General features: G+C 38.6%; 1 protein-coding gene across 1 annotated transcript; it reads right to left on the bottom strand.

The window, feature by feature from the left end:
- Positions 1-47: 47 nt before the first annotated feature.
- LOC130929991 (cysteine-rich secretory protein LCCL domain-containing 1-like) lies at positions 48-23,328 on the bottom strand. The gene is made up of 14 exons (XM_057857645.1): positions 23,062-23,328; positions 15,774-15,892; positions 13,182-13,314; positions 9,231-9,346; positions 7,606-7,706; positions 6,999-7,169; positions 6,846-6,906; positions 6,701-6,767; positions 6,477-6,607; positions 6,341-6,384; positions 6,177-6,249; positions 4,376-4,445; positions 3,942-4,075; positions 48-512 (listed from the first exon to the last, which is right to left on the bottom strand). The coding sequence occupies exons 1-14, from the start codon at positions 23,326-23,328 to the stop codon at positions 461-463; spliced, it is 1,539 nt and encodes a 512-aa protein (XP_057713628.1). The 3' UTR covers positions 48-460.
- Between the last annotated feature and the right edge of the window lie 4,612 nt (positions 23,329-27,940).

Genomic DNA, 27,940 nt, shown 5'->3' with positions numbered 1-27,940 from the left:
AAGTAAAAACAGGTTCGACATTGATTTAGTTACTGTATATGTATTGTTTAAAATGATTACTTAGTAGAGTAGTGCTCATTTGGAGCGGTACCTCCTAAAAATTGAATAGCTAAATTCCCCTCTAGGCGAAACGGGACCTTTCATAATTGAAGCACATTTTAAGGAACTGAGTGGGTAGCATGATGAAGCAGTGGAAAACGTCAAAACTGGATGCAAAATTGCTGTTGACTCTTCGTTTCAGGTTACGATGTTTTCCTTGTTCGTGACTTAAATTCCCAAGGGTCAAGAACATGTTTTGGCCAAGATATTAAAAAAAGCCTCTAACATTTAGTTTAGTTTATTTCAGTTTAGTTGAGTCCTGTTGCACCTTTGGTATCAACAGCCGAAGAATGCAATCATTTTTATTTTTTTTTTGTGGTAAAGCTGTATATTTTGAGCAAGAAGTGTGTCCTTTTGTATTTCAAATAACAGCAAACACTCGAAAGGCCTTTCCTCCCGTTGGGTTAAGTAAACTGCAAAAAGCACAAGGAAAGGATATAAGTTTTTTCATTATGTTTACCGTTGTCAAATCAACTTTAACAAGTAAGTTCTGGCAGTGATTGAGTCTTCTGACAAATAGCTAAACATGGGTACAAAAATATAGCAACTACAGTGGGGAGAACATACACTGCCAATTTTGCTGGTTTTCCCACTTGCAAAGCATGTACAGGGTGACCCAAAAAAAAGTTTACACTGCCATAAAACAACTTAAATGTCATGTTTATTCATCTTAGAATTAGAATTGAATCGCAAATTAGACATTATTGTAAAGAACATGTACAGTACACTCTATTTTTCAATGTGTCCTCCCTTAAATGTCACAACAGCCTCCAGGCGCCTGCGGAACGCTTGACAGGTCTTCTTTATGTAGGATGCTGTCATCTTTTCCCAAGATCTAACAATGGACCTCTCCAAGGCTGCCACAGAAGTTTGTGGCTTCTTACAGGCACTGTCCTCCACAGTTGCCCATATGCTATAATCCAGGGGATTGAGATCTGGACTCTGGGGTGGCCACATATCACCTTGTCAATCAACTTTTTGGTCCGCACAGATCGTCACTTCCAGACCCAGGTTTTCGTGAGGCTGTTCCAGTATCTTTCAGCTTCTTTTTAACTTTGTAGACTGCACATCTGGATATTCTCAGATTTGCTGCAATCTCAGTAGGTGTCAGACCGGCACGCAGCAATTCAGGTACAGCTAAAGTTTTCTTCATTTTCAGCAGAAGCACAGGAATTGTAGAGACGAGAGATTACCAGCTGCATTGAGTGACCTTAATGTATCACTTAACCATGACAACCTTAGATATGTTTTAATGGCTTTTAAACAACCAGTCAACTGAGTGTAAACTTTTTTTTGGGTCACCCTGTAGAGGTCTGTAATTTGTATCATAAGTTCTCTTCAACTGTGAGGGACGGAATCTAATACAAAAAAAACCCAGATAATAACGTTGTATGATTTTTAAATAATAAATTTGCATTTAATTGCATGAAATAAGTATTTGATACATCACAAAAATCGAACTTAATATTTGGTACAGAAACCTTTGTTTGCTATTACAGATACCAAACGTTTCCTGTAGTTCTTGACAAGGTTTGCACACACTGCAGCAGGGATTTTAGCCCACTCCTCCATGCAGATCTTCTCCAGAACCTTCAGGTTTCGGGGCTGCTGCCGGGCAACACGGACTTTCAGCTCCCTCAATAGATTTTCTATCGGGTTCAGATCTGGTGACTGGCTAGGCCACTCCAGGACCTTAAGATGCTTCTTACGGAGCCACTCTTTAGTTGCCTTGGCTGTGTGCTTTGTGTCGTTGTCATGCTGGAAGACCCAGCCATGACCCATTGTAAGATGTGCTTTAATGCTTTTGCACGCTAAGGTTAATAATGTGTGTTTAAAACTAATAGCTATAACTGTAAGATAAGCTTGTTTTTGGGTGCCAAATATATTGCTCACCTACAGCTATTATACGTGCACTCTCAAGCTATTATGAAGAATACAGTTTTAGCCATCATCATGTGCTTAGAGGTGATTGTTCACATCCTGCTGATGAGTAGATACACACACATATGTTGATTCATCACACAATGTCACAGTACTTTTCCATCAAGCTACAGTACTTTGATTGCAAATGTTGGTTCAAAACAAAGATTTCTTGCCTGCTCAGGTAATTCAATCAGGACGTTTTAATCGGGAAGTGTGACTGTTCAATCACTGACTAGAATAAGGAATTTGCCCGACCGAACCTGCCACGTTGGACAACGAGTGTTGTAACTGTACTTTGCTCATCAACAAGCCCTCAATAAAAGCACCGAGCCCCAGGAAGAGAGTGAGAGAGAATTACTGACTAGCGAGCAGAGCGCAAAGCTCTGTCAAGTCCTCTCCCCCTGGCGGCCGCCGGTGGAAACATATCTCCGTACCTGGTCTGATCCTTCTCCCTCCCTTTCTGGGTCTTTAATTAATTACAAAAGTAAGTTTAGACCTAACACCCATCTTAGGGCTCTTACTGAAGGAGGGAAGTTGTCAGTCAAGATCTGGCGATACATAGCCCCATCCATCCTCCCCTCAATACGGTGCAGTCGTCCTGCACCCTTGGCAGAGAAGCAGCCCCCCAAAAATGATGTTTCCTCCTCCATGTTTCACGGTTGGGATGGTGTTCTTGGGGTTGTACTCATCCTTCTTTTTCCTCCAAACATGACGAGCCGAGTTTAGACCAAAAAGTTCAATTTTAGTCTCATCCGACCACATGACCTTCTCCCATTGCTCCTCTGGATCATCCAGATGGTCAGTGGCAAACTTCAGACGTGTCTGGACATGCACTGGCTTCAGTAGCGGGACCTTGCGTGCGCTGTAGGATTTTAATCCATGACGGCGTAATGTGTTTCCAATGGTTTTCTTCGAGACTGTGGTTCCAGCTCTCGTCAGGTCATTGACCAGGTCCTGCTGTGTAGTTCTGGGCTGATCCCTCACCTTCCTCATGATCAGTGATACCCCACGAGGTGAGATCTTGCATGGAGCCCCCCCAACGAGGCAGATTGACCGTCAACTTGAACTTTTTCCATTTTCTAATAATCGCTCCAACAGTTGTCACCAAGCTGCTTGCTTATTTTCCTGTAGCCCATCCCAGCTTTGTGCAGGTCTATTATTTTATCCCTGATGTCCTTACACATCTCTTTGGTCTTGGCCATTGTGGAGAGGTTGGAATTTGTTTGTTTGAGCATGTGAACAGATGTCTTTTATACAGGTAACAAGTTCAAACAGGTGCAGTTACTTCCGGTAATGAGTGGAGAACAGGAGGGGTTCTTAAAAAGAACTAAGAGCCGAAATATTTTGTGATGTATCAAATACTTATTTCATGCAGTTAAATACAAATGTATTATTTAAAAGTTATACAATGTGATTTTCTGGATTTTTGTATTAGATTCTGTCCCTCACAGTTGAAGAGAACTTATGATACAAATTACAGACCTCTACATGGCTTGCAAGTGGGAAAACCAGCAAAATCGGCAGTGTATCAAATACTTGTTCTCCCCACTGTATATAAAAAATATGGAGCATGGGATGTTGAGTAAAAGATTAATGAAAATGAAATAAAACAACAGAATGAAATGCAAATGATTTTCAAACTTTTAATTTAATTTACTAAAAAGATAATATACTCCATTTTCGAAGATATCAATATTGCTGTTTTTTTTTCTCAAATATTCACTCATTTTTTAAATTTGATGCCAGCAACATGTTTTATTTTAGTATCATTTCATCTTACTTGGTTTTGGATGTCTGACAAGTTCTCAAGTAGAGAATTAGCAAAAACAGACAGACAAGAATATAGCACTAGCGTACGGTTGCTTTGCAGTTAAATCATTGCTTTCTAGCACATTCTGAGAGGGCACTTCTGTTCATACCTTTCTGAAGTGATGCCATTTTGATGGTTGCCATTGTACTGCCTCCTGCGGTCCACTGGCATCACATCAATGTAACCTCCGGACTCATTTTGGATAACTCCAGCATGAAGGGCTGCTCGGCAAATGCTTGATTTCTAAAGCGATAAAGGAAATGTATTTACAATAAAGGCTCTATGGTCTGGTTCCCTTTGAATCTTATGCTTTGTTTCATAATACTGTAAATTTCAAATTAATTGTTAATTTATTCGTTAAACATTTTCATTTTAGTATACAAAATTGTATACATTATATTGTTTTTATAATGTAAACTAAAATCGTTTATAATGTGAAATCCTAACAAATGGATGTTACACACGACTCAGACTATGTCACTGTAATAGTGAATTTTAAAATATAACCCAACCGATACCATAAATAGAATGGTAATAACTTACATCAGCGTAATATTTACTCCCAATGACTCTGGCTTGACTCTCACGTAGACAGTTCTTAGGACAATACAACCTAAAGAAAAATCCAGGGATCACAATGATGGCATCTTTTCACAACAGGCACGTTCAGTGTTTGAACATTTCCCTCCTCCTTGCCAAACCATTATTTTCACAGAGAAGACTACAAAGTACAGTAGTATAAAAAAAAGTATCTGAACCTTTTGGAATTTCCCACATTTCTGCATTAAACCACCATCAAATGGGATCTGATCTTTGTAAAAATCACACAGATGAAAGAACAGTGTCTGCGTTAACAAAAAACACCCAAACATTTACAGGTTTTCATATTTTAATGAGCATAGTATGCAAACAATGACAGAACGGGGAAAAATAAATAAATGAATCATCACATTTAATATTTTGTGGTCCCCCCTATGGCAGCAATAACTTCAACCAGATGCTTCCTGTAGCTGCAGTTCAGTCTGGCACATCGATCAGGACTAATCTCGTCCCATTCTTCTCTACAAAACTGCTGTAGTTCAGTCAGATTCCTGGGATGTCTGGCTTGAATCGCTGTCTTTGGGTCATTCCACAGCATCTCAATTGGGTTCAAGTCTGGACTTTGACTTGGCCACTCCAGAACGTGTATTTTGTTCTCCTGAAACGATTTACTTCTGTGTTTTGGATCATTGTCTTGTTGCAGCATCCATCCTCTTTTTAGCTTCAACTGTCTGACAGTCGGCCTCAGGTTTTCCTGTAAAACATCCTGTTAAACTTTTGAATTCATTACTCCATTAATGATTGCAAGTTGTCCAGGTCCTGAGTTAGCAAAACAGCCCCAAATCATAATGCTCCCTCACCATGCTTCACGGAAAGGAATGAGGTGTTGATCTTGGTGAGCCACTTTTCCTCCACACATGACGTTGTGTGTTACTCCCAAACAATTCAACTTTGGTTTCATCAGTCCACAAAATATTTTGCCACACATTCTGTGGAGTGTGCAAGTGCCTTTTTGCAAACATTAAACAAGCAGCAATGTTTTTTTTGTTTTTTTTTTTTAAAGACAGCAGTGGCTTTCTACATGGAGTCCTCCCATGAACACCATTCTTGGCCATAGTTTTACATATAGTTGATGTGTGCACAGAGATATTGGACTGGTCCAGTGATTTCTACAAGTCTTTGGCAGACACTCTAGGGTTCTTTTTTACCTATTTGAGTATTCTGAACTCTTGGCGTCATCTTTGGTGTACGACCACTCCTTGGGAGAGAAGCAACAGTGCCAAACGCTCTCCATTTGTAGACAACCTTTTTGACTGTCAATTGATGAACATCCAGACTTTCAGAGATTTTGTATTCATTCCCAGCTTTACACAAATCAACAATCCTTGATCGCAGGTCTTCAGACAGCTCTTTTGACCGAGCAATGATGCACATCAGACAATGCTTCTCATCAAGACAATTCTTACCAAGTGTGTGTTTTATAGTGGGCAGGGCAGCTTTAAACCACTCATCAGTGATTGGGCACAAACCTGATTTAAATTGTTTGGTAAAAATGGGTTTCAATTGCCCAGAGGGTTCACTTATTTTCCCCCTTCTGTCATTGTTTGCATGCTATCCTCATCAAAATATGAAAGCCTTTACATTTTTGGGTGGTCTTAGCTGAAGCAGCCACTGTTTTTACATCTGTGTGATTTTGACAAAGAGCACATCACATTAAATGGTGATTTTATGCAGAAACTTGAAAAATTCCAAATGGTTAAGATACTTTTTCATACCACTGTAAACAAGAGAACAGTTTGGTTACCTTGGACAATGTCGCACCGGTTTCTTAAAGGGACAGAACAGTGCTACTGTGGTGTCACAAGCTACAGCCTTGACTGGAGGAAAAATGTACAGCAAAACGCCTTAATGAGAAGTTGTTTTAGTGAACAGTGTTATTTAAAAGACATGTAATCTAGGGTTCCCTACCAGGCACAGTCTGTACTTTAAAGGAATTTGCACTTCTGTTCTTCCTGCGAGATGAAAAATAAATGTTAAGGAAGGACTGCATGGTAACACCAGAAAAAACAAGCAATTTGTTTTGTGGATAAATTCAGAGGCATACCCTATTGATTGAATGCCATTCTTGTATGATTTAGTGAATTGTTGTTTTCGACCTAGTCGAGTCACATCCAACCATCCTCCATCATTATCAATAATACCAGCATGCAATGCGGCTCCACATACACTGGATTGCTGGGATGGTTTGCAAAACAAACAATATTAGAAATGAGTATGCAGATGCCATGGTGACGATGCAATTAATACATTTATTTGTTGACCATTTACCATGTCATAAGATGTAGTCCCAACTACTTTTCCGTGTCTGTCAAAGCAGCCAGGTGGACACTCATATCTATAAGTATAATCAAACAGCCAGCGGTCATTGCAAACTGATCCGTCCGGAATTCGTTGCAGGTTCCTGTGCATTTACCTGTTACATGTTGTTCCTTTGCACCGATCTCTCAGCTTTGTGTCACAGTCCATCTGTTGGCCTGTAGGAACAAGTGGCTGCGAGTTACAATTAGACTTAACATCTGCTTGAATGAGCTCATAACTGTCTTGCGTCACATGAAATATTGCTTACACATCTGCTCAGTGCTTACAACCCGGTTTCTTTCTGCAACTTCAGTGGGTTGTGGAGGGTTTGGAGTATGGGCCCTGGGTTGGGGCTCCGTCTCCCTTACTGCATCCGGCTCTGGTTCAATATAGTTTGTTTCCTCGGTCTCTGGCGCAGGTTGCCTGTCAATCCCTCCATCTGAAAACAGACTTGTCATGTTACGGGACCTTTTGTCTCCTCAGTCGAAATATGTATGATAAATGTTTTTTCTCCAGTTTTTGGGCCCTATTTTAATCCATGGTGCAAATCTAGGGCAGAGGTAGAATGCACCAAGGGGCATTTCAGACAATGTTTTGGGACTGTATTTGGATAGTGTAATTGGCGACGGCAATTGAATTGATAATTTGATTCAAATGAAATTCGGGACCTTTTCAAAATTCCATCCGATTAACTCATGTCCATGTGGGAACCGACGTTAAAAAATATTTGTCAAAATATAATAAAGATGATGATAGCAACACATTCAATCAAATAATATAATTAAGAGGGTTTGATGAACAATATTTACGTATTTACTTAAAAAGAAAATACCCGTACAACTTTTTATGTGGAAATATCCAACCCTGCAACACACCTTTGTAGCACAGATTGTCCCTGCATCCTCCAGCATAACTGGCGGGACAAGCAGAGCACGGTGCGCCATACTTGTAAGGAGCATGACCCCACCAGTTTCCTCTGGGACAAAAAAAAATCAACAAAAAATCAGTGAGAAATACGAGATAAGTCCGTCCAAATTTTAATATTTAAATTGAAACTTTAAAACTCATTTGTTGACTTATTATTTGTTTCATTTCTTTCCCTTTTATTTCTTTTTAAATACAGTGATCCCTTACTACTTCACGCTTAAAACTTTGCACCCTCAGTCCATCGAGAATTGTTTTCAATTAAAAAAAAAAAAATGCAGATGAGCTGTCCCGGGCCAATCGCGTAGTCTCACTCTCGCTCCCTCCCTCCCTCCCTGCTCTCTGTTGGTCAGGCAGTGAGTGCACTGGATTTGCTTATTAAAGTTAACAATGATTGACAGACGTTTAATGTTTGAACTTGCCAGAGAAGTGGACTTCAAAGTGCCGCATGCGTCAATCATTGTTTAACATGTTAAACAGTTGCTGTGGCAACTCATCGTGTGTAAGTGAGCAGCTTGAGAGGATTTGAGTGGACTCACTCAATGAAGCAGTTAATAAAGCCAAGCATTTTTCTGCTTTATTCTTGCTTAAAAATAATTCGGTGGGACAGTAACATGTTTAAAACTTATCATAGTTATTACATTTGAAGTGCTTAAAAAACATTTATCAAAAAATATATATCATAAAAGTTTTTTTTTTTTATTGTACTTTTGGGAAACAAGTAAAAAAACATGTCTTATATAAATGTCTTATATAAATATGTATTTTTTTCCATTGCTAAATGTGAATAAATACACTGAACACATTTTTAAATATATTTTTGTATTTTTATTTTTTTGGGAGGGATAGCGCTATTCCACGGTTTTTAACTTATCGCAGCTGGTTCTGGTTCCCATCAAACGCAAAAAACGAGGGATCACTGTAAACAAAATGCAATCAAAGATTAGGTATTATTCTTGGAATGTGTATCGCACATCATGCACACAACCCAAAACTTTTAGCGTGTGAGAAGAAGATGAAAGCAGAAGACAGCATTGAATAATTCAATCAACATTATATGCCAGTGTCAATCGTACAGTTTTTGAAAAGAATGGGTCTAACAAATCTTTTTATTTTTATTTATTTATTTATTCGTTTTTTAAATAAAATAGTTCAGTCTTGACTGATTCTCTTGCTCTACCTCTTGCAACTCTGTTATGCACATGATCAGAATAGGTTATTCCTTTTATCCAAATACTTAACAAGTGATAACAGCCAGCTAAAAAGCTAGCTTCTGCTCCTAAGAAAAAGCTAACATTAGTATCAATTTGCAACTCTGTTGCTGTGGTCATGTTATAAATACCAATTAAATCATGTAATATTTTTTTTTAACAATTGATCTGTAAGATAATAATCAAGCCAGTGATATTTTATGACCCATTGTTGATGAATATGTAGCATAAAATCAGTGAAGGCCTAATTTTTAGGAATTTTGAAGCCATGACGTCCTCCAATTCTGGAATGACCCTACGGATACAAGCGTGGCATAACAAACTTTACGGAATCTTAAATCTTATTTCAAGAGGGGAAAACCTACGGTGGAGAGTAGTTGCAGACCAGGTAAACAGCTTTAGCCCAGATCATTCCCCACACGTTCATGTTGTAACACACATTGATGGCACATCCAATACGATTGCTTGTGGCCCAAACCAACTGGAAAACAAAACACATTTAACTAAAGTAAATGTCTTCAGTATTGTTGAGCTACGTATAATCAATAAAACCTTATATCAACTATCCAACAATATTGTCAGACCATTCGCAATGTACAGTGGGGCAAATAAGTATTTAGTCAACCACCAATTGTGCAAGTTCTCCTACTTGAAAAGATTAGAGAGGCCTGTAATTGTCAACATGGGTAAACCTCAACCATGAGAGACAGAATGTGGGGGAAAAAAAGAAAATCATATTGTTTGATTTTTAAAGAATTTATTTCCAAATTAGAGTAGAAAATAAGTATTTGGTCAAACAAGCAAGATTTCTGGCTGTCAAGGAGGTCTAACTTCTTCTAACGAGGTCTAACAAGGCTCCACTCGTTACCTGTATTAATGGCACCTGTTTATCGGCATAAAAAATAACTTGTCCACAAACTCAGTCAGTCACACTCCAAACTCCACTATGGCCAAGACCAAAGTGCTGTCGAAGGACACCAGAGACAAAATTGTAGACCTGCACCAGGCTGGGAAGACTGAATCTGCAATAGCTAAAACGCTTGTTGTGAAGAAATCAACTCTGGGAGCAATTATTAGAAAATGGAAGACATACAAGACCACTGATAATCTCCCTCGATCTGGGGCTCCATGCAAGATCTCACCCCATGGCGTCAAAGTGATAACATGAACGGTGAGCAAAAATCCCAGAACCACACGGGGGGACCTAGTGAATGACCTACAGAGAGCTGGGACCACAGTAACAAAGGCTACTATCAGTAACAAAATGCGCTGCCAGGGACTCAAATCCTGCACTGCCAGATGTGTCCCCCTGCTGAAGAAAGTACACGTCCAGGCCCGTCTGCGGTTTGCTAGAGAGCATTTGGATGATCCAGAGGAGGACTGGGAGAATGTGTTATGGTCAGATGAAACCAAAATAGAACTTTTTGGTAGAAACACAGGTTCTCGTGTTTAGAGGAGAAAGAACACTGAATTGCAGCCGAAGAACACCATACCCACTGTGAAGCATGGGAGTAGGCATGTGCCGGTTACCGGTTTCACGGTTTACCGTGGTGTGAAAACGTCGCGGTTTCAAAACCACTAAAATTTTCCTTCAGACCGTAGTACGGTATTCGTTATTTTTCTTGTGTCAAAAATGCAGCCAGAAGCGGCTTGGCGCAGCAGCGCTCACCCCCTCCCGTTTGTTGCTGTGTGTGAAAGTGACGCTATCGGCTAGCCAGCCAGCTAACCCAAAAACAAATACTCCAAATATAAGGCGTACTGTTCTTCAATTTATTGAGCTCTCAAATCGTGGTAAGTGTAATATAGAAAATGAATACATTTAAAATGTTGTAAAATTAGATTTTTCCATGTGAGTAGCTTCAACAGATTAGCACCATGGAAAAAGTTCGCCAAAAACAAAACACACATTTTCATTTCAAATTCAATATAAAAACTAACTAAAAGCTTACAAAGATGATTGTTAGCCTAGGCTTACCTGAGAGAGCAACTTCGTTGAGTGTGACAGCCGCAGAGTGAGAAAACAAGCTTGAGTCGCTTGAATGAAGGGGAAAAAGTGATAGCGTCAAAGATCGCTAATTGCGAAAGATGATCTTGCCCTAAGCACAAATCCACGTTCGCTGGATCAAGGTGAGGTCTCACTCCCAATGTTTTTTTTATTTTATTTTATTTTTTAGATGAAACCTTTCCACAACAATATTGACATTTTAACTAACTTATACATTTTTAAGTAACTTATGAATTCTTTATGTTCTTTTTAACACAAAGGCATGACATCATGTAGACTAGAGTTGACACAGTGGCTGAAAATGGCGAAACTTCACTTAAGCTTTTCCACCCTCAAAAAAAAGTCATGCAGTATAAATTTCTAAAAAATTGTATTCAGAAGTGTTTTTAGTTTTTTATAGAAATTATTTTGTTCTTGCTCTAATCTTGAGCAACTTGAGCTGAGGCTGTGAGTATAGTCTATAAGTTATATTTAGTTTAATTTTATTTAAAATATTTTTTTATTGGTTATTTATTTTAACAATATATTCATGTTCCAATTTGCAACTATGGTCTGAAAAAAAAAAAAAAAAAAAAATCCTGTTCAATGGAAAAAAGTTTTTTTTTAACCCATACATCTCAAAATTTTTTGGAGCTATAATTGCAATACCGTGATACCGTTAAAACCGCGGTAATTTTTGCTCACGGTTATCGTACCATCAAAATATCATACCGGCACATGCCTACATGGGAGTGGAAACGTCATGCTTTGTGGCTGTTTTTCTGCTGATCCTGATGTGGCTGGGTCTTTCAGCATGACAATGATCCCAAACACACAGCCAGGGGAACAAAGGAGTGGCTTCGTAAGAAGCATTTCAAGGTCCTGGAGTGGCCTAGCAGGTCTCCAGATCTCAACCCCATAGAAAATCTGTGGAGGGAGTTGAAAGTCCGTGTTGCCCAATGACAGCCCCAAAACATCACTGCTCTAGAGGAGATCTGCATGGAGGAATGGGCCAAAATACCAGCAACGATGTGTGAAAAGCTTGTGAAGAGTTACAGAAAACGTTTGGGCTCCGTTATTGCCAACAAAGGGTACATAACAAAGTATTGAGATGAACTTTTGGTATTGACCAAATACTTATTTTTCCACCATTTGCAAATAAATTCTTTAAAAATCAAACAATATGATTTTCTGTTTTTTTTTTTCCACATTCTGTCTCTCATGGTTGAGGTTTACCCATGTCGACAACTACAGGCATCTCTAATATTTTCAAGTGGAAGAACTTGCTCAACTAGTGGTTGACTAAATACTCATTTGCCCCACTGTATGTACTTGTACCTCACCTATAAACTTGCTGTCACATTACTGTTCACAATTTACAGGACACAATAAATGTTTCACATGGATTTCATCACATATGGATCTAATTTCTGAATATTTCATATACAGCGTTTCTGGACTCATGGAGCGGCAGAGTCTACTGTTTTGTTTAGACTCCCGGTATAGCTCCACCAGCATTTACGCTGAAAAGACATTTAGTCTGCCAAAATAAATAAAAGCCCTTGAGTAGCTACCACGTTTAGCAAGCATTTTTCTTTCTTTTTTTTTTTTTTTTTCTGCTGCAAAGGAGGTGCACTGGTTGGAAGGAGGGTTGGGAAATTAGAGAGCACAGAGAAATAAGAAAAAAAATAGATAAGACCTCACACAAACAGTCAGGAGATGGCTAGATGAATCATGTTCACAAATGCTCAGGTTACGTTTATGCCCATCTCAGACTACACGATTACAGCCCGATTTTGGCCCGACAGACATGTGAAGAAACAGACTGTCGTGGCTGATGTCTTGAGGTGGGGGAGTCTCGATTACCCGATATAGTGTGATATTGCCGATCTGGCATCTCGACGCCTCACGATCACATCGCCGGAAGTCCGACGCATTTACTCATGTTAATTAATATATTAAAAAATGTTAGATAAGCAATTATATTAATTATTGTAATGTTACTTAAACATTAGTTATTGTCTAAAAATGCATTAACTAATGTTAATTAAGGGACCCTTATTGTAAAGTGTTACCAAGACATTTTGACCATGGAGGTTGACAAAAAAAAAAAGTGTAGTCTGAGTCAGGCATTGAATTTTCACCCATATTAGTTTTGCTTATTTACATAATACATTTTTTGTCTTTTAAATTGTAACAAAAGCAGGAATCGGTTACAGCAATTATAACCATTTTCAAACCAAATTGAATCTATAATCTGTATTATCCCTAAGGATTGCGGCGAGGACAAGCATTAAATGTGACAATCTATGTAATGTTAAGCGCTCATTACCTGAGTATAGTGAGTGCAAACAGGCCCTGAACATCTAAAAGGGCAGTGTGGGTTACACTCCTGCGAGTAAGGATAGCTGTAGTGCCTCACTTCATCATACCAAGCCTGCACGTGATAGGTGGGAGGACGCTCCCTGGAGAGATGGAAAAAGTGCATTACATCACCTCACATTAAAAAAAATCATGTCAATGAAAATAAACACAACATTAGTAGTAGAGAAGCCGCACATTTACACTGAGAGAAAAGTGACTCAACTTGTGCCAAATGGATTTGATATTGATGGTGGTTTTTTGTTGCTTTTTTTGCAATGAGGATAAGCGGTATAGAAAATGGATGAATGAATAGAAAAAATATGAGGTTTCATACTATGTATTGAAATTCAGGAAGTTATGCTATTTTGAGGGGAAAATAATATATCTTCATTGACATTGGAACTACACAAATTATGTCTCATTTCCCATTTTACAGTTAAATGATGTAATAACAGCAAATGCCCGTGACATTACACATGTTTTCAGAAAGGCGGGGACATTATATAAATAACACATCAGCCATATTCACTGAATGTTGTTTGACAGCTAGCGGTATAACAATATTGTGAAATGTCACTGTTAAAGAGGCTGGTAAAAACCTTTGCTACAGTACTGGCCATAAGTATTGGCACCACTGCAATTCTGTCAGATAATGCTCAATTTCTCCCAGAAAATGATTGCAATTACAAATGCTTTGGTACTAATACTTTCATTTATTGTGGTTGCAATGAAAAAAGACAAAAGAGAATGGGAAAAAAAATCTTAAATCATTATCATTTTACACAAAACAAAAATGGGCCAGACAAAAGTATTGGAACCCTCAGCTTAATACTTGGTAGCACAACCTTTAGACAAAATAACTGCGGACAACCGCTTGCGGTATCCATCAATGAGTTTCTTACAATGTTCTACTGGAATTGTAGACCATTCTTCTTTTACCAACTGCTCCAGGTCTCTGAGATTTGAAGGGTGCCTTCTCCAAACTGCCATTTTCAGATCTCTCCACAGGTGTTCTATGGGATTCAGGTCTGAACTCATTACTGGTCTCCAGTACTTTCTCTCAAACCATTTTGTAGTGCTTTTTGAAGTGTGTTTTGGGTAATTGTCCTGCTGGAAGACCCATGACCTCTAAAGGGAAATCCAGCTTTCTCATACTGTGCCCTACATTTGCTACAAAATTTGTTGGGCGTCTTCAGACTTAATAGCCATGCACATGGTCAAGCAGTCCATTGCCAGAGGGAGCAAAGCAACCCTAAACCATCAGGGAACCTCCGCCATGTTTGACTGTGGGGACCATGTTCTTTTCTTTGTAGGCCTCGTTTTTTTTCGCCTGTTCATGCCTTTTCCCAAAAAGCTCAACTTTTGTCTCATCCGACCAGAGAACGTTCTTCCAAAATGTTTTTGGCTTTCTCAGGTAAGTTTTGGCAAACTCCAGCCTGGCTTTTTTATGTCTCTGGGTCAGAAGTGGGGTCTTCCTGGGTCTCCTACCTACTTTTCATTCAGACACGGACGGATAGTACTGGTTGACATTGTTGTACCCTCGGACTGCAGGACAGCTTGAACTTGTTTGGATGTTAGTCGAGGTTCTTTATCCACCATCCACACAGTCTTTCGTTGTAATCTCTAGTCAATTTTTCTTTTTCCGTCCACATATAGGGAGGTTAGCCACAGTGCCATGGGCTTTACAATTGATAAATACTGCGCACGGTAAACACAGGAATATTCAGGTTTTTGAAAATGGACCTTGAGATTGCCCATGCTTCCTCACAATTTTGCTTCTCAAGTCCTCAGATAGTACTTTGGTCTTCTTTCTTTTCTCCGTGCTCAATGTGGTACACACAAGGACACAGGACAGAGGTTGAGTCAACTTTAATTCATTTTAACTGGCTGCAAGTGTGATTTATTTATTGCCACCACCTTTTATGTAGGTAACACAGGTAAGTAACAGGTTCTGATAATTACACAAATTGGAGAAGCATCACATGATTTTTCAAAGGGTGCCATTACTTTTGTCCGGCCCATTTTTGGAGTTTTGTGTAAAATGATAATAATGTAATTTTTTTCCATTCTCTTTTGTGTTTTTTCATTGCATGCAAAATAAATGAAGATATTACTACCAAAGCATTTGTAATTGCAATCATTTTCTGGGGGAAATTGAGCATTATCTGACAGAATTGCAGGGGTGCCAATACTTTTGGCCAGCACTGTAGGTACGCATGCACTGAGAGAGGTCAGGGTCCCCCAAGCTGTGATGGGAAGATTGTCTGAACTGCTTAAGTTTATGTCATCAATAATGCATTTACTCTATACGATTAACATCACAAAAGTATAAATTACTAGAAGATGCAATTTCTAGAAATATTGCTTAACAATACTTTACACTGCTGACCAGTAAAACTCCTGTGAGCCACTTTCTGTACATTTAACTTAATATAAAGACTTTACAGCAGAAAAGTTATCAAATCCCTGTCTTGTATCTCTAATGGATTAGAGTGAATGGATGGTTGGAAGTTTTTCCAATATCTTGTTGTTGTCATCTATTAGAATGGTACATACACACCTGCCCCAATGTGCGCCAAGGTTCTGGCCTATTTGTGTCAACATGTAGCTCGGTCCATGTTCCCATCGGCATGTATGGGCCCAGTGCTCGGCGCTTCTCTCTAACTCGTAATCCCACACCTGATGGGGAAGTAACCAAAATTCATAAATAAAACATTAAAATTAATTAAAAGTTATAGAGAATAATCTAGATAACAATGTGTTACTAGAAATGAAAGTCCATACTTTCAGTAAAATGAACATTCCAACTGAAGCTATTTCATTCGAAAATCACCCCCCCCCAAACATAGTCAAAGGAAAGCGCTGAAGGTAATGTGAAATAGTCATTGACTCTTTACAGTAACGTTACAGAGACCACTGCACACGTCTCTCGCAATTTTGACACGGTGTGGTCAAAACTAAGACTCCCCTATCAAACAAACACGACAGGTGGGATGAAAAGCATAAAGGTTTCCCAACCCCATCAGCTTGCAGTTTTGTGCTAGCAATTCCAAGCTTTTTTTTGAAGTTTTGTTCCACAAAATGAAAGAAAAGTAGAACAAGTGAGTCTTTGTTGCAGTTGATAAATTTGATCTCGTGGTAAAACCTGACAAAAGTGAAGATAACGTGCACAATTTCCCAGTTCTAATAAAGAGAAGAAAAAAAAACAACCCACAGTGAAGAAAATAACACCCTGCTATTTTGCAAGTTCTCCCACTTAGAAATCATGGAAGGGTCTGAAATTTTCATCGTAGGTGCATGTCCACTGTGAGAGAGATAATCGAAAAAGAAAAATCCAGAAATTACAATGCATGATTTTTTAAAGATTAATTTGTGTGATATAGCTGCAAATAAGTATTTGAACACCTGAGAAAAGAATGTTTGAGTCTTACTGATCGTATCGGGTGGACAGGTGCTTACGACCAGGGCCGGCCCAGCCTATACGCAGACTATGCAGCTGCTTAGGGCCCCTGACCACTAGGGGGCCCAGATAGGGTGCGATCTGGCAATTGTTTAATTTATATTCTATTTTGTTTACTACAGTTTGCTTTATTCGACTTTTGTCAGTTTTGATACTTGATTACAAGCTTAAAAACATAAAAGTTCTTCCTAACTTCTTTCTTTCCTCTGTTAAAAAAGGTTTGGCGTTATCTACTGTAAGTACTGACAATCATTTGGGGTGAGAAGTTTGAAGAATGTAGTGCAAGAAAATCTGATTAATATACAACATATGGACATATAGGTTGGATTGCATGTATGGGTTTCACAGTACACTGTGACGAAATTGTGGGCCAAAAATATGGGCCCCCTTGGCATTATTTTGCTTAGGGCCCCCAAATGGCCTGGGCCGGCCCTGACTGTGAGAGAGATAATCGAAAAAGAAAAATCCAGAAATTACAACGCATGATTTTTTTAAATATTCATTTGTGTGATACAGCTGCAAATAAGTACAGTATTTGGATCACCTGAGAAAATAATGTTAATATTTGGTACAGTAGCCTTTGAAAAGCATAAAAGTTTCACAACCCCATCAGCTTGCAGTTTTGTGCTAGCAAGTCAAAGCTTTTTCTCGCAAATTCTCCCACTTAGAAATCATGGAGGGGTCTAAAATTTTCATCGTAGGTGCATGTCCACTGTGAGAGAGATAATCGAAAAAGAAAAATCCAGAAATTACAATGCATGATTTTTTTTTAAAGATTAATTTGTGTGATATAGCTGCAAATAAGTATTTGAACACCTGAGAAAAGAATGTTAATATTTGGTACAGTAGCCTTTGTTTGCAATTACAGAGGTTAAACCTTTCCTGTAATTTTTCACCAGGTTTTCACACATTGCAGAAGGGATCTTGGCCCACTCCTTTACACAGATCTTCTCTAGATCAGTCAGATTTCTGGGCAGTCGCTGAAGAACACAGAGTTTGAGCTCCTTCCAAAGGTTTTCTATTGGGTTTAGGTCTGGAGACTGGCTAGGCCATGCTAGAACCTTCTTATGGAGCAACTCCGTGGTTTTCCTGGGTGTATGCTTCAGGTCATTGTCATGTTGGAAGACCCAGCTACAACCCATCTTCAATGCTCTGACTGAGGGAAGGAGGTTGTTCCCCCAAATCCCACAATACAGGACCCCAGTCATCCTCTCTTTAACTACTGTACACTCGTCCTGTCCCATGTGCAGAAAAACACCCCCAAAGCATGATGCTGCTACCCCCATGCTTCACAGTAGGGTTGGTGTTCTTGGGATAGTACTCATTATTCTTTTTCCTCCAAACATGGTTAGCAGAATTATGCCCAAAAGGTTCTTTTTTGGTCTCATCTGACAACAAAATTTGCTCTCATGACTCTCCTGTATCATCCAACTGGTCATAGGCAAACTTAAGACAGCTTTGACTCGCGCTGGTTTAAGCAGGGGAACCCTCCATGTCATGCATTATTTCAAACCATGACGTCTTAGTGTAATACCAACAGCAACCTTGTAAACGGTGGTCCCAGCTCTTTTCAGGTCATTGACCAACTCCTATTGTGTAGTTCTGGGCTGATTCCTCACCTTTCTTAGGATCATTGAGACCCCGCGAGGTGATATATTTCATGGTGCTCCACTCCGATGGAGATTGACCGTCATGTTTAGCTTCTTCAATTTTCTAATAATCGCTCCAACAGTGGACCTTTTTCACCAAGCTGCTTTGCAATTGCTCTGTAGCCTTTTCCAGCCTTGTGGAGGTGTATAGTTTTGTCTCTGGTTTCGTTAGACAGCTCTTTGGTCTTGGCCATGTTACAAGTTTGAGTCTTACTGATCGTATCGGGTGGACAGGTGCTTACGACCAGGGCCGGCCCAGCCTATACACAGACTATGCAGCTGCTTAGGACCCCTGGCCACTAAGGGGCCCAGATAGGGAGCAATCTGGCAATTGTTTAATTTATATTCTATTTTGTTTACTACAGTTTGCTTTATTCGACTTTTGTCAGTTTTGATACTTGATTACAAGCTTAAAAAATAAAAGTTCTTCCTAACTTCTTTCTTTCCTCTTTTAAAAAAAGGTTTGGTGTTATCTACTGTAAGTACTGACAATCATTTGGGGTGAGAAGTTTGAAGAATGTAGTGCAAAAAAATCTGATTAATATACAAAATATGGACATATAGGTTGGTTTGCATGTATGGGTTTCACAGTACACTGTGACGAAATGGTGGGCCAAAAATATGGGCACCTTGGCATTATTTTGCTTAGGGCCCCCAAATGGCCAGGGCCGGCCCTGCTTTCGACTTCAAAAAGGAGCATCTGATTCAGGATAATACATGGAGTTGAGGTGGACTTTTAATAGATGGACTAACAGGTCTTTTGGGGTCAGAAATCTATCTGATAGGCAGTTGTTCAAATACTTATTTGTAGCTGTATCTCACAAATAAACCGTTAAAAAAAATCGTGCATCTTGATTTCTGGATTTTTCTTTTTAGATTACAGTGGGGCAAATACGTATTTAGTCAACCACTATTTGTGCAAGTTCTCCCACTTGGCAAGAAAAGGCAAGGCAAATTTATTTATATAGCACAATTCAACACAAGGCAATTCAAAGTGTTTCACATCACATGAAGATCATAAAAATCACATTTAAATCAATACAACGTAAAAACCAAGACAAAAGATCGCATTTAATCACAAATAGAATAAAAATAAATAAATAAAAATAAAACAGAAATAAAAATAAAACAAAAACTACTACTAATAATAATTGAAATCAGCAATGGAGATAAGCACAAGAGGAATAGAAAGCAGGTAGATTGAAATATATAGCCAGTTATGGATATGCAGTGCTAAACAAAAGCGTTTTTTAGCCCTGATTTAAAAGAGCTAACAGTATGAGCATACTTCAGACGTTCAGGTAACTTGTTCCAGAGGTGAGGAGCATAATAACTAAATGCTGCCTCACCCTGCTTGGTTCTTGTTCTTGGAACATTCAGAAGACCGGTTCCAGACAACCTTAGGGGTCTAGATGTCTCATAGGAATCTAACAAGTCAAGCATGTATTTTGGTCAAAGGCAATTAAGTGTTTTGTAGACGAGCAGTAGTATTTTATAGTCTATCCTTTGACTCACTGGAAGCCAGTGTAGCGATTTCAAAACCGGTGTAATGTGGTCCAGCTTCCTTGTATTTGTGAGGACTCTGGCTGCAGCATTCTGTACTAGCTGCAGCTTCCTGACTGATTTTTTATCAAGACCTGTAAATATACCGTTGCAATAGTCCAATCTGCTGAAAATGAATGCATGCATAAGTTTTTCCATGTCTTGTTGAGTCAGAAGCCCCTTAATTGTGGTTATATTTTTTAGGTGGTAATAAGCGGATTTAGTGACGGACTTTAGATGGCTATCAAATTTTAGGTCTGAGTCAATAATTACGCCAAGGTTTCTGACTTGATTTGTAGCTGTAAGTGACATTGTGCTAAGTTGCCTGCTTATCTTTGAACTTTCCTTTTTTGGCCCAAAAATGATCACCTCTGTCTTCTCCTTCTCCTGTCTTCACTTGAAAATATTAGAGAGGCCTGTAATTGTCAACATGGGTAAACCTCAACCATGAGAGACAGAATGTGGAAAAAAAATGAGAAAATCACATTGTTTGATTGTTAAAGAATTTATTTGCAAATCATGGTGGAAAAGAAGTATTTGGTCAATACCAAAAGTTCATCTAAATACTTTGTTATGTACACTTTGTTGGCAATAACAGAGGCCAAACGTTTTCTGTAACTCTTCACAAGCTTTTCACACACTGTTGCTGGTATTTTCGTCCATTCCTCCATGCAGATCTCCTCTAGAGCAGTGATGTTTTGGGGCTGTCGTTGGGCAACACGGACTTTCAACTCCCTCCACAGATTTTCTATGGGGTTGAGATCTGGAGACTGGCTAGGCCACTCCAGGACCTTGAAATGCTTCTTACGAAGCCATTCCTTTGTTGCCCTGGCTGTGTGTTTGGGATCATTGTCATGCTGAAAGACCCAGCCACGTCTCATCTTCAATGCCCTTGCTGATGGAAGGAGATTTTCACTCAAAATCTCTCGATACATGGCCCCATTTATTCTTTCCTTTACACAGATCAGTCATCCTGGTCCCTTGGCAGATAAACAGCCCCAAAGCATGATGTTTACACCCCCATGCTTCACACTGGGTATGGTGCAATTGAGCATGCTTTCTCCTCCAAACATGAGAACCTGTGTTTCTACCAAAAAGTTCTATTTTGGTTTCATTTGACCATAACACATTCTCCCAGTCCTCTTCTGGATCATCCAAATGCTCTCTTGCGAACCGTAGATGGGCCTGGACGTGTACTGGCTTCAGCAGGGGGATATGTCTGGCAGTGCAGGATTTGAGTCCCTGGCGGCGCATTGTGTTAATGATAGTAGCCTTTGTTACTGTGGTCCCAGCTCTCTGTAGGTCATTCACTAGGTCCCCCTGTGTGGTTCTGGGATTTTTGCTCACCGTTCTTGTTATCATTTTGACGCCACGGGGTGAGATCTTGCTCGGGAGCCCCAGATCTAGGGAGATTATCAGTGGTCTTGTATGTCTTCCATTTTCTAATAATTGCTCCCACAGTTGATTTCTTTACACCAAGCGAAGAGTGAAGAGTTACAGAAAACGTTTGGCGTCCGTTATTGCCAACAAAGGGTACATAACAAAGTATTGAGATGAACTTTTGGTATTCACCAAATACTTATTTTCCACCATGATTTCCAAATAAATTGTTTAAAAATCAAACAATGTGATTTTCAGTTTTTTCCCCCCCACATTCTGTCGCTCATGGTTGAAGTTTACCCATGTTGACAATTACAGGTCTCTCTAATCTTTTCAAGTAGGAGAACTTGCACAATTGGTGGTTGACTAAATACTTATTCGCCCCACTGTATCTCTCTCACAGTGGACATGCACCTACAATAAAAAGGACAGCTATACTTTTCACCAAGATCATCATCCATTGAATATGGTAAGCCTGCCGGTGTCGTGCCAATGTAGTTACCTCAGTCACAAATTGTGTCCCCTGTGCGGAGCCATATGGAGGTAGATTTGTGTCTTCATTATACATTAAAAAAAAATTTTTTTTAAAAATAAAAATAAAAAGTTGCCTCAATCAAAATATATATTTTCAATTAAAAAAAGCCACTTCGATCAAAAAAATGTGTTTGAATGCAAAAATAAATTTGAAACCCAAAAAAATGCATTTCAAACCTATTTTAATTTTTTTAAGTAATTTTTTTTTTTTTTTTTTTTGATTGATTGAAGCAACTTTTTTTGATTGAACTAATGTTGTTTTGTGTTTGGGCCATATTTTGGTTAGGGCATTTGTGTCTTTATTATTCAATCAAAAAATTAAGTTGTTTTATACAAAAAAATATATTTCCATTATTTCTAAGTCGAAAACTTGACAAAACAGCAGGGTGTTCAAATACCTATTTTCCTTATTGTATATCATTTTGTTTTCAAAAGGGCAGCGCAATAAATTGGTTGGGAACCAGCAAAAACAAGAAGCTGCACATTTGTTAAAAGAGTTTCAAGACAAGTGGTACGCAAAATGGTTATATGAAGGGATTCAAAAGAGCATTCCATTCTTAATAGTTTTTTTCGACTTATCTGCTACAACCATCACACATCACAAGGACGTTTATACAGATGATTTAGTACTAGGCTCTTTGCAAGGTATGTAGGATGCCTCACCTACATTCTTGTAACGTAATATATGGTGAAGGAAGGGTGTGATTAAAGGAAATCTGAAAGAAAGCTTTCCAAAACAGGTAGTGATTTGTGCTGAGTTGCTTTTGCATCAGCATACAGTACTGTACAGTGCACTACCATGTAGCGACGATGTTCGTGCAGAACACGTTGCCCAGAAAACCATGAACTTGGCCCTCATCAGTTCCCTTCCCAGCCACATCATTATCATCAGTAATAGTATCCCTCGCTAAAGAAACAGTGGATTAGTATACATAAGATACATTTACACTAACATGGCCCGCACTTCAAACAGCAGTTTAACTGACTTGAAATAGATTCACCACTGCGGCACACCAAATGAGATGCACGGAGGATGAAATAAAAGATAACATTGGTCTCTGAGGGTTTGGAGTGGGTCTGGATGGATGGGGAGAGAGGAGACAAGCTTGGAAGTCAATGGGGGCTGAGGAAAAGCGGAAGGGAGGGAACTTTTATGAGAGTGCAGATCAAAAAAAGCAATAGAGGGAAAAGGTAAAAAGGTCAGTGAACGAACAAGGAAAAATACAACATTAAGAAATGTAACACAATCACAAAAACACATAATGAGAAATGTTTGCACTGACCATGTACTCCATGTTGGAGGCTGGAGGGTGGACTTGACCACGCAACTTGTTGTGCAGATCCAGGATGAGATGCATGTCACCTTCACTGATAGCTCTCTTTCCTCTTGTTCTGGCTTTCCACCACTCTTCATCCTTGTCCCTGTACTTGTCCAGGATGGACTCCAGTTGTGTGGAGTTTGTCAAAATTGCAGATGTGACAGTGTGGGCCAAACATAAGCAGAGGCTCACTGTTCTAAACCACCCAGGAAAAGCAAGAGGCTGCTTCATGTTGATGCTGACTGTAGTTAAATACTCTTTGTTGTCTGTAAAAAAAAAATAATAAAAGGTTTACAAAATTCAAGATTTAGTCTATCAAGTCTGACTGTCACGGTGAAGGTTTTACATCCATCTCGCCAGGCTACAACTACAAGCAATATAGAAAATAAATGTATATATGTTTTTATACGGCTCTTTTCATACGTTAACCTGCCAAATTGCAAACCATCTATCCATCTACTGTAATTTTCGAACTATAAGGCGCACCTGACTATAAGCTGCCACCCACCAAATGTGACACGAAAACAGCATTTGTTCATAGATAAGCCGAACTGGACGATTGTACTATGGGATATTTTCACCAAAGGATATTAACCAGGAGCACTTTATTTGACAGCAGCATCATACAACTGTCATACAACCAAATGAACCACCTTGAAGCTTTGAACCAATTGGCTGCATTGGCTTCAAGAAGCTTCATTTGGCCATCATTGCTCCCTTGGGGGAGACAGTCATCCTCTGCTGCCACCTGCTGTCAACACTATTGTCGTCCAACATGCCTCCTAGCATGCATTGCAGCGCTACAAATGTAAATAACAATCAAAATTCATGTCCTGTGCTAATTATTTCTTCAGTTACTCTTCCAGTTGTTTCATTAATTGCTGCTCTGGTATTTTCTAACATGTTATTTGACAGTGGCCCCATAAAACTGTCATAAGACCATCATAATTATGACATGATACTGCCATGAGCATTAATGAATGCTTATGACAGATGTCATTTTGCGTCATCCGGCAAATTATCTCACTTTTGAATAGATGTAAAAGATCTGAGCTGGACATAAATGGAGTTAGTGTCATAATTTGGCAGAGGATTCTTGATGACATCTGTCATAAGCATTCATTGATTCTAATGATAGTGTCATGTCACAATTATGACTGTCTCATGGCAGTCTTATGACTCTGCCGTCAAATAAAGTGTTATCTATTAACCTAAATAAATCAACAAATAAGATGCACTGGACTATAAGCCGCAGGATTTATAGTCCGTATCCATCCATCCATCCATCCATCCATCCATCCATCCATCCATCCATCCATCCATCCATCCATCCATCCATCCATCCATCCATCCATCCATCCATCCATCCATCCATCCATCCATCCATCCATCCATCCATCCATCCATCCATCCATCCATCCATCCATCCATCCATCCATCCATCTTATTTTGTTATGTTTTGTTGGGAGCTGCAACCTTTATGAGCTGACATATAGACTGACAACCACCCACATTTATACCATTACTGAGCGTAACAGACCCCATGCTGCCTATACTATACACCAAAGTCAGGTAAGTCACCTTAAATAACTACTACAAATTCCATAGAATCCAAGGCAAGATGTGAAAAGAAAATCTGCAGGATGCCGTGCAAGTGAAACACAGCAAACTGCAACCACAATAGTATGTATATATAAATATATATTTAAGTTATCATCTTTATACTGTAAGAAAAGTCTGGTTTTGATCTTTGTGTAAAGAAGGGCTGATGCTCTAATGCAGGATGTTGAGCAATATACATTTGCCAAGTTTACATCACAATGTATTATACCATTTTCAATTGAGAGGTTTGCCAGTAGAAGCTCACCTTGAATTGCTCCTCATGCAAAGTATAAGTGTTTAGTACAGAAGAGTTCACTTCAAACCGTGCGGCAAATACAGGGCTGAAGGGCTTCGAGTGCATCAGCAGGTCACAGCATCACTACTCACAGTAGGACCACTGTAAGATTTCGCACGTAATATTAGACCACAAGGCTAGATTTATTGGCTATGAGCAACTTACTGTATTGCATTGCTCACATGCTGTGACATCCATAAACTTAAAAAAAAAAAAAAAAAACATGTGGGAAACCATGAATGAATATTGCATTTCCGTGCAAATAAAGTGCATGTTTACCTTACAAATCCGTCAAGATCAATTCCCAATTTTCCACAGACGTTGATGGACTATATTCTACAATCCAATGAGGTGTCCATCTCAAGCAAGCAGGTTGTGCTTTTCACATTGCACGCTACCTCAGCACTTGAAGATGCAGAAATCTCTATAGGTACCTGTTGAATTCCTCAGGTCAAACTGTATAGTGCCGGCTGCAAGAGACCACTGCTCATTTGCCACTTATATGCCAAGTTTGCCCTTAGCAACGCTCATCACATTGGGCCACTCCCCCCGCAACTCTCTTGGCCCCTAGCCCAATGCGCGTGACCAACCCCCCCCCCCCCCCCCCACACACACACACACTCTCACACACACACACACCTACGCAATAACAATGTACAGTGTTATGTTTTACTCGTAGGTCGATTCAGTTCATGTGTGGCGTCACACTGTTCGAAAGAGATGATCATACTATAACAAGTTTTGACAAAAATGTAAGTCGAAATGCATTGCAGTCTTTCACAGACTCACACTACCACGCTTTTATTTAATAATCATAATAAAAATAATACTACATGAGTAGAGTTAATTATCCCAATTTAAAGGAGAATCGGTCACATGAACTTATAAAATATAAAATGTAAAACATAAATATTTTTAGGTTTGAAAGTAAAATATCAAATAGAAATTTTGATTTAGTTTCCTATAAAATAACCAAGAATAATTCATCAGCAACTTTAATTTGAACAAGTTGTCATATCATTTTACTGCTGTACTTTATCGCCATCTATAGGACAGTCTGAATAGCTGCGGTTGACGTTTCAATTTTTTTATGCTTGCTTTTATTCTCACCAAGGGGTCTTGTAGAGACGGTCAATTCGTAGATTAATAGCAAGGGCGAAGGTTTGGTCTCAACATTGGTAGGGACCATATAACAGCATAACCTGCATGAACTCTTTTTGTTGGGGACGGGACATTAATAAGACCATACAGATTGGGTGATATGAACCTAATTAATTGATCATTGCAAAATAAATCTGTATTATACTTACCTTTGTTTTCAAAAACTACTAAAGAAACATTTTCAAAACTTCCAGAATAAATGTCCAGATTTCATTTGCAAATTTAAAGAACAATATTTGAACACAACTTAAATTACATAACATACACAATACAAACTTGTTAATAATATCTAAACTATCCAGAAATACAGAAAAAAAAAAAAAAAAAAAAAAAGACATTTGCCACTCAACAGTATCTGTCTAAATAGAGAAATAAATATAACTGAAAAAATGTAAGGAAATAACAAAACAAAAAAAGGTAACACTTTACAATAAGGGTCCCTTAATTAACATTAGTTAATGAATTTTTAGACAATAACTAATGTTTAAGTAACATTACAATGATTAATATAATTGCTTATCTAACATTTATTAATATATTAATTAACATGAGTTAATGCATTAGCTAATGCATTAGTTAATGTATTAGGTAATGCATTAGTTAATGCATAACCAGACAGTAACTAATAGTTTGGTAAAATTAAAAAATGTATATAAGACTATATAGGGTTAGGGTTTAGGGTTAGGGTTTGTTAACTTAGCATTTCTAATTTCTTAGTTAAGTATTACTTAACCTTAATTAACCATTACTGAATGGTTTTTGGACCCTTATTTTAAAGTGTAGCATATGTATCCCTTAACTAAGAAATTATAAATGCTTAACCCCCCCCCCCCCCCCCCCAACCTTTATTAACCAACACTGAATGCTTTTTGGACCCTTATTGTAAAGTGTAGCACATGTGCCCCTTGACTAAGAAATTATAAATGCTAAAGTTAACAAACCCTAAACCTAAACCCTAACCCTAACCCTGTATAGGCCTATTTTTTTAATTTTATTTTACCAAACTATAAGTTACTGTCTGTTTATGCATTAACGAATGCATTAACTCATGTTAATTAGTATATTAATAAATGTTAGATAAGCAATTAAATGAATTATTGTAATGTTACTTAAACATTAGTTATTTTCTTAAAATGCATTAACCAATGCATTAACTCATGTTAATTAATATATTAATAAATGTTAGATAAGGGATTAAATGAATTATTGTCATGTTACTTAAACATGAGTTACTGTCTAAAACGGCATTAACTAATGTTAATTAAGGGACCCTTATTGTAAAGTGTTACCAAAAAATGGAGCCTTCCTTTGGGTAAAACACTACTGCTTTTGTCCACAAGCACAGCCAAACTCATCAGAAAAATGAAAGCCACAGTGGCTGCTGCTGGCCGAAAAAAACGTCTAATATCCCTTCCCTGTGAAAGGGGTGGAGGAGACGGCATGTTGTCGACATGTATTTGTGTCGGGGCTGTGAGTGCATGTGTGTGTTGGGGGGTGGAGGGGGCAAGTCATCAGCCAATCAAACGTACGTTTTTAGCAAAAGGACTCTCATTGAGCACGTGAAAAGGGATAGATGTAGTCTGAACATAATGAAAATAATTCCATTAATAAGGGTTGGGTTATTTCTATCCTTGCAACATACGGGAAGACAATCTAAGTCACCTATATAACAGAACTCATTATACAGTATAATGCAAATAATTTTGCTTAAAACCTGATGGGAACAATTTGAGAATCCTGAAAAGTTGGTTGTGTTATGTCCCTATCGACCCTATTCAAACCTAC

The sequence above is a fragment of the Corythoichthys intestinalis genome, chromosome 14 (assembly GCF_030265065.1).
Source record: "Corythoichthys intestinalis isolate RoL2023-P3 chromosome 14, ASM3026506v1, whole genome shotgun sequence".
In the NCBI taxonomy this organism is placed as follows: domain Eukaryota; kingdom Metazoa; phylum Chordata; class Actinopteri; order Syngnathiformes; family Syngnathidae; genus Corythoichthys; species Corythoichthys intestinalis.
The sequence above is the reverse complement of the archived record's forward strand: the minus strand, read 5'-3'. Positions and strand labels throughout refer to the sequence as shown.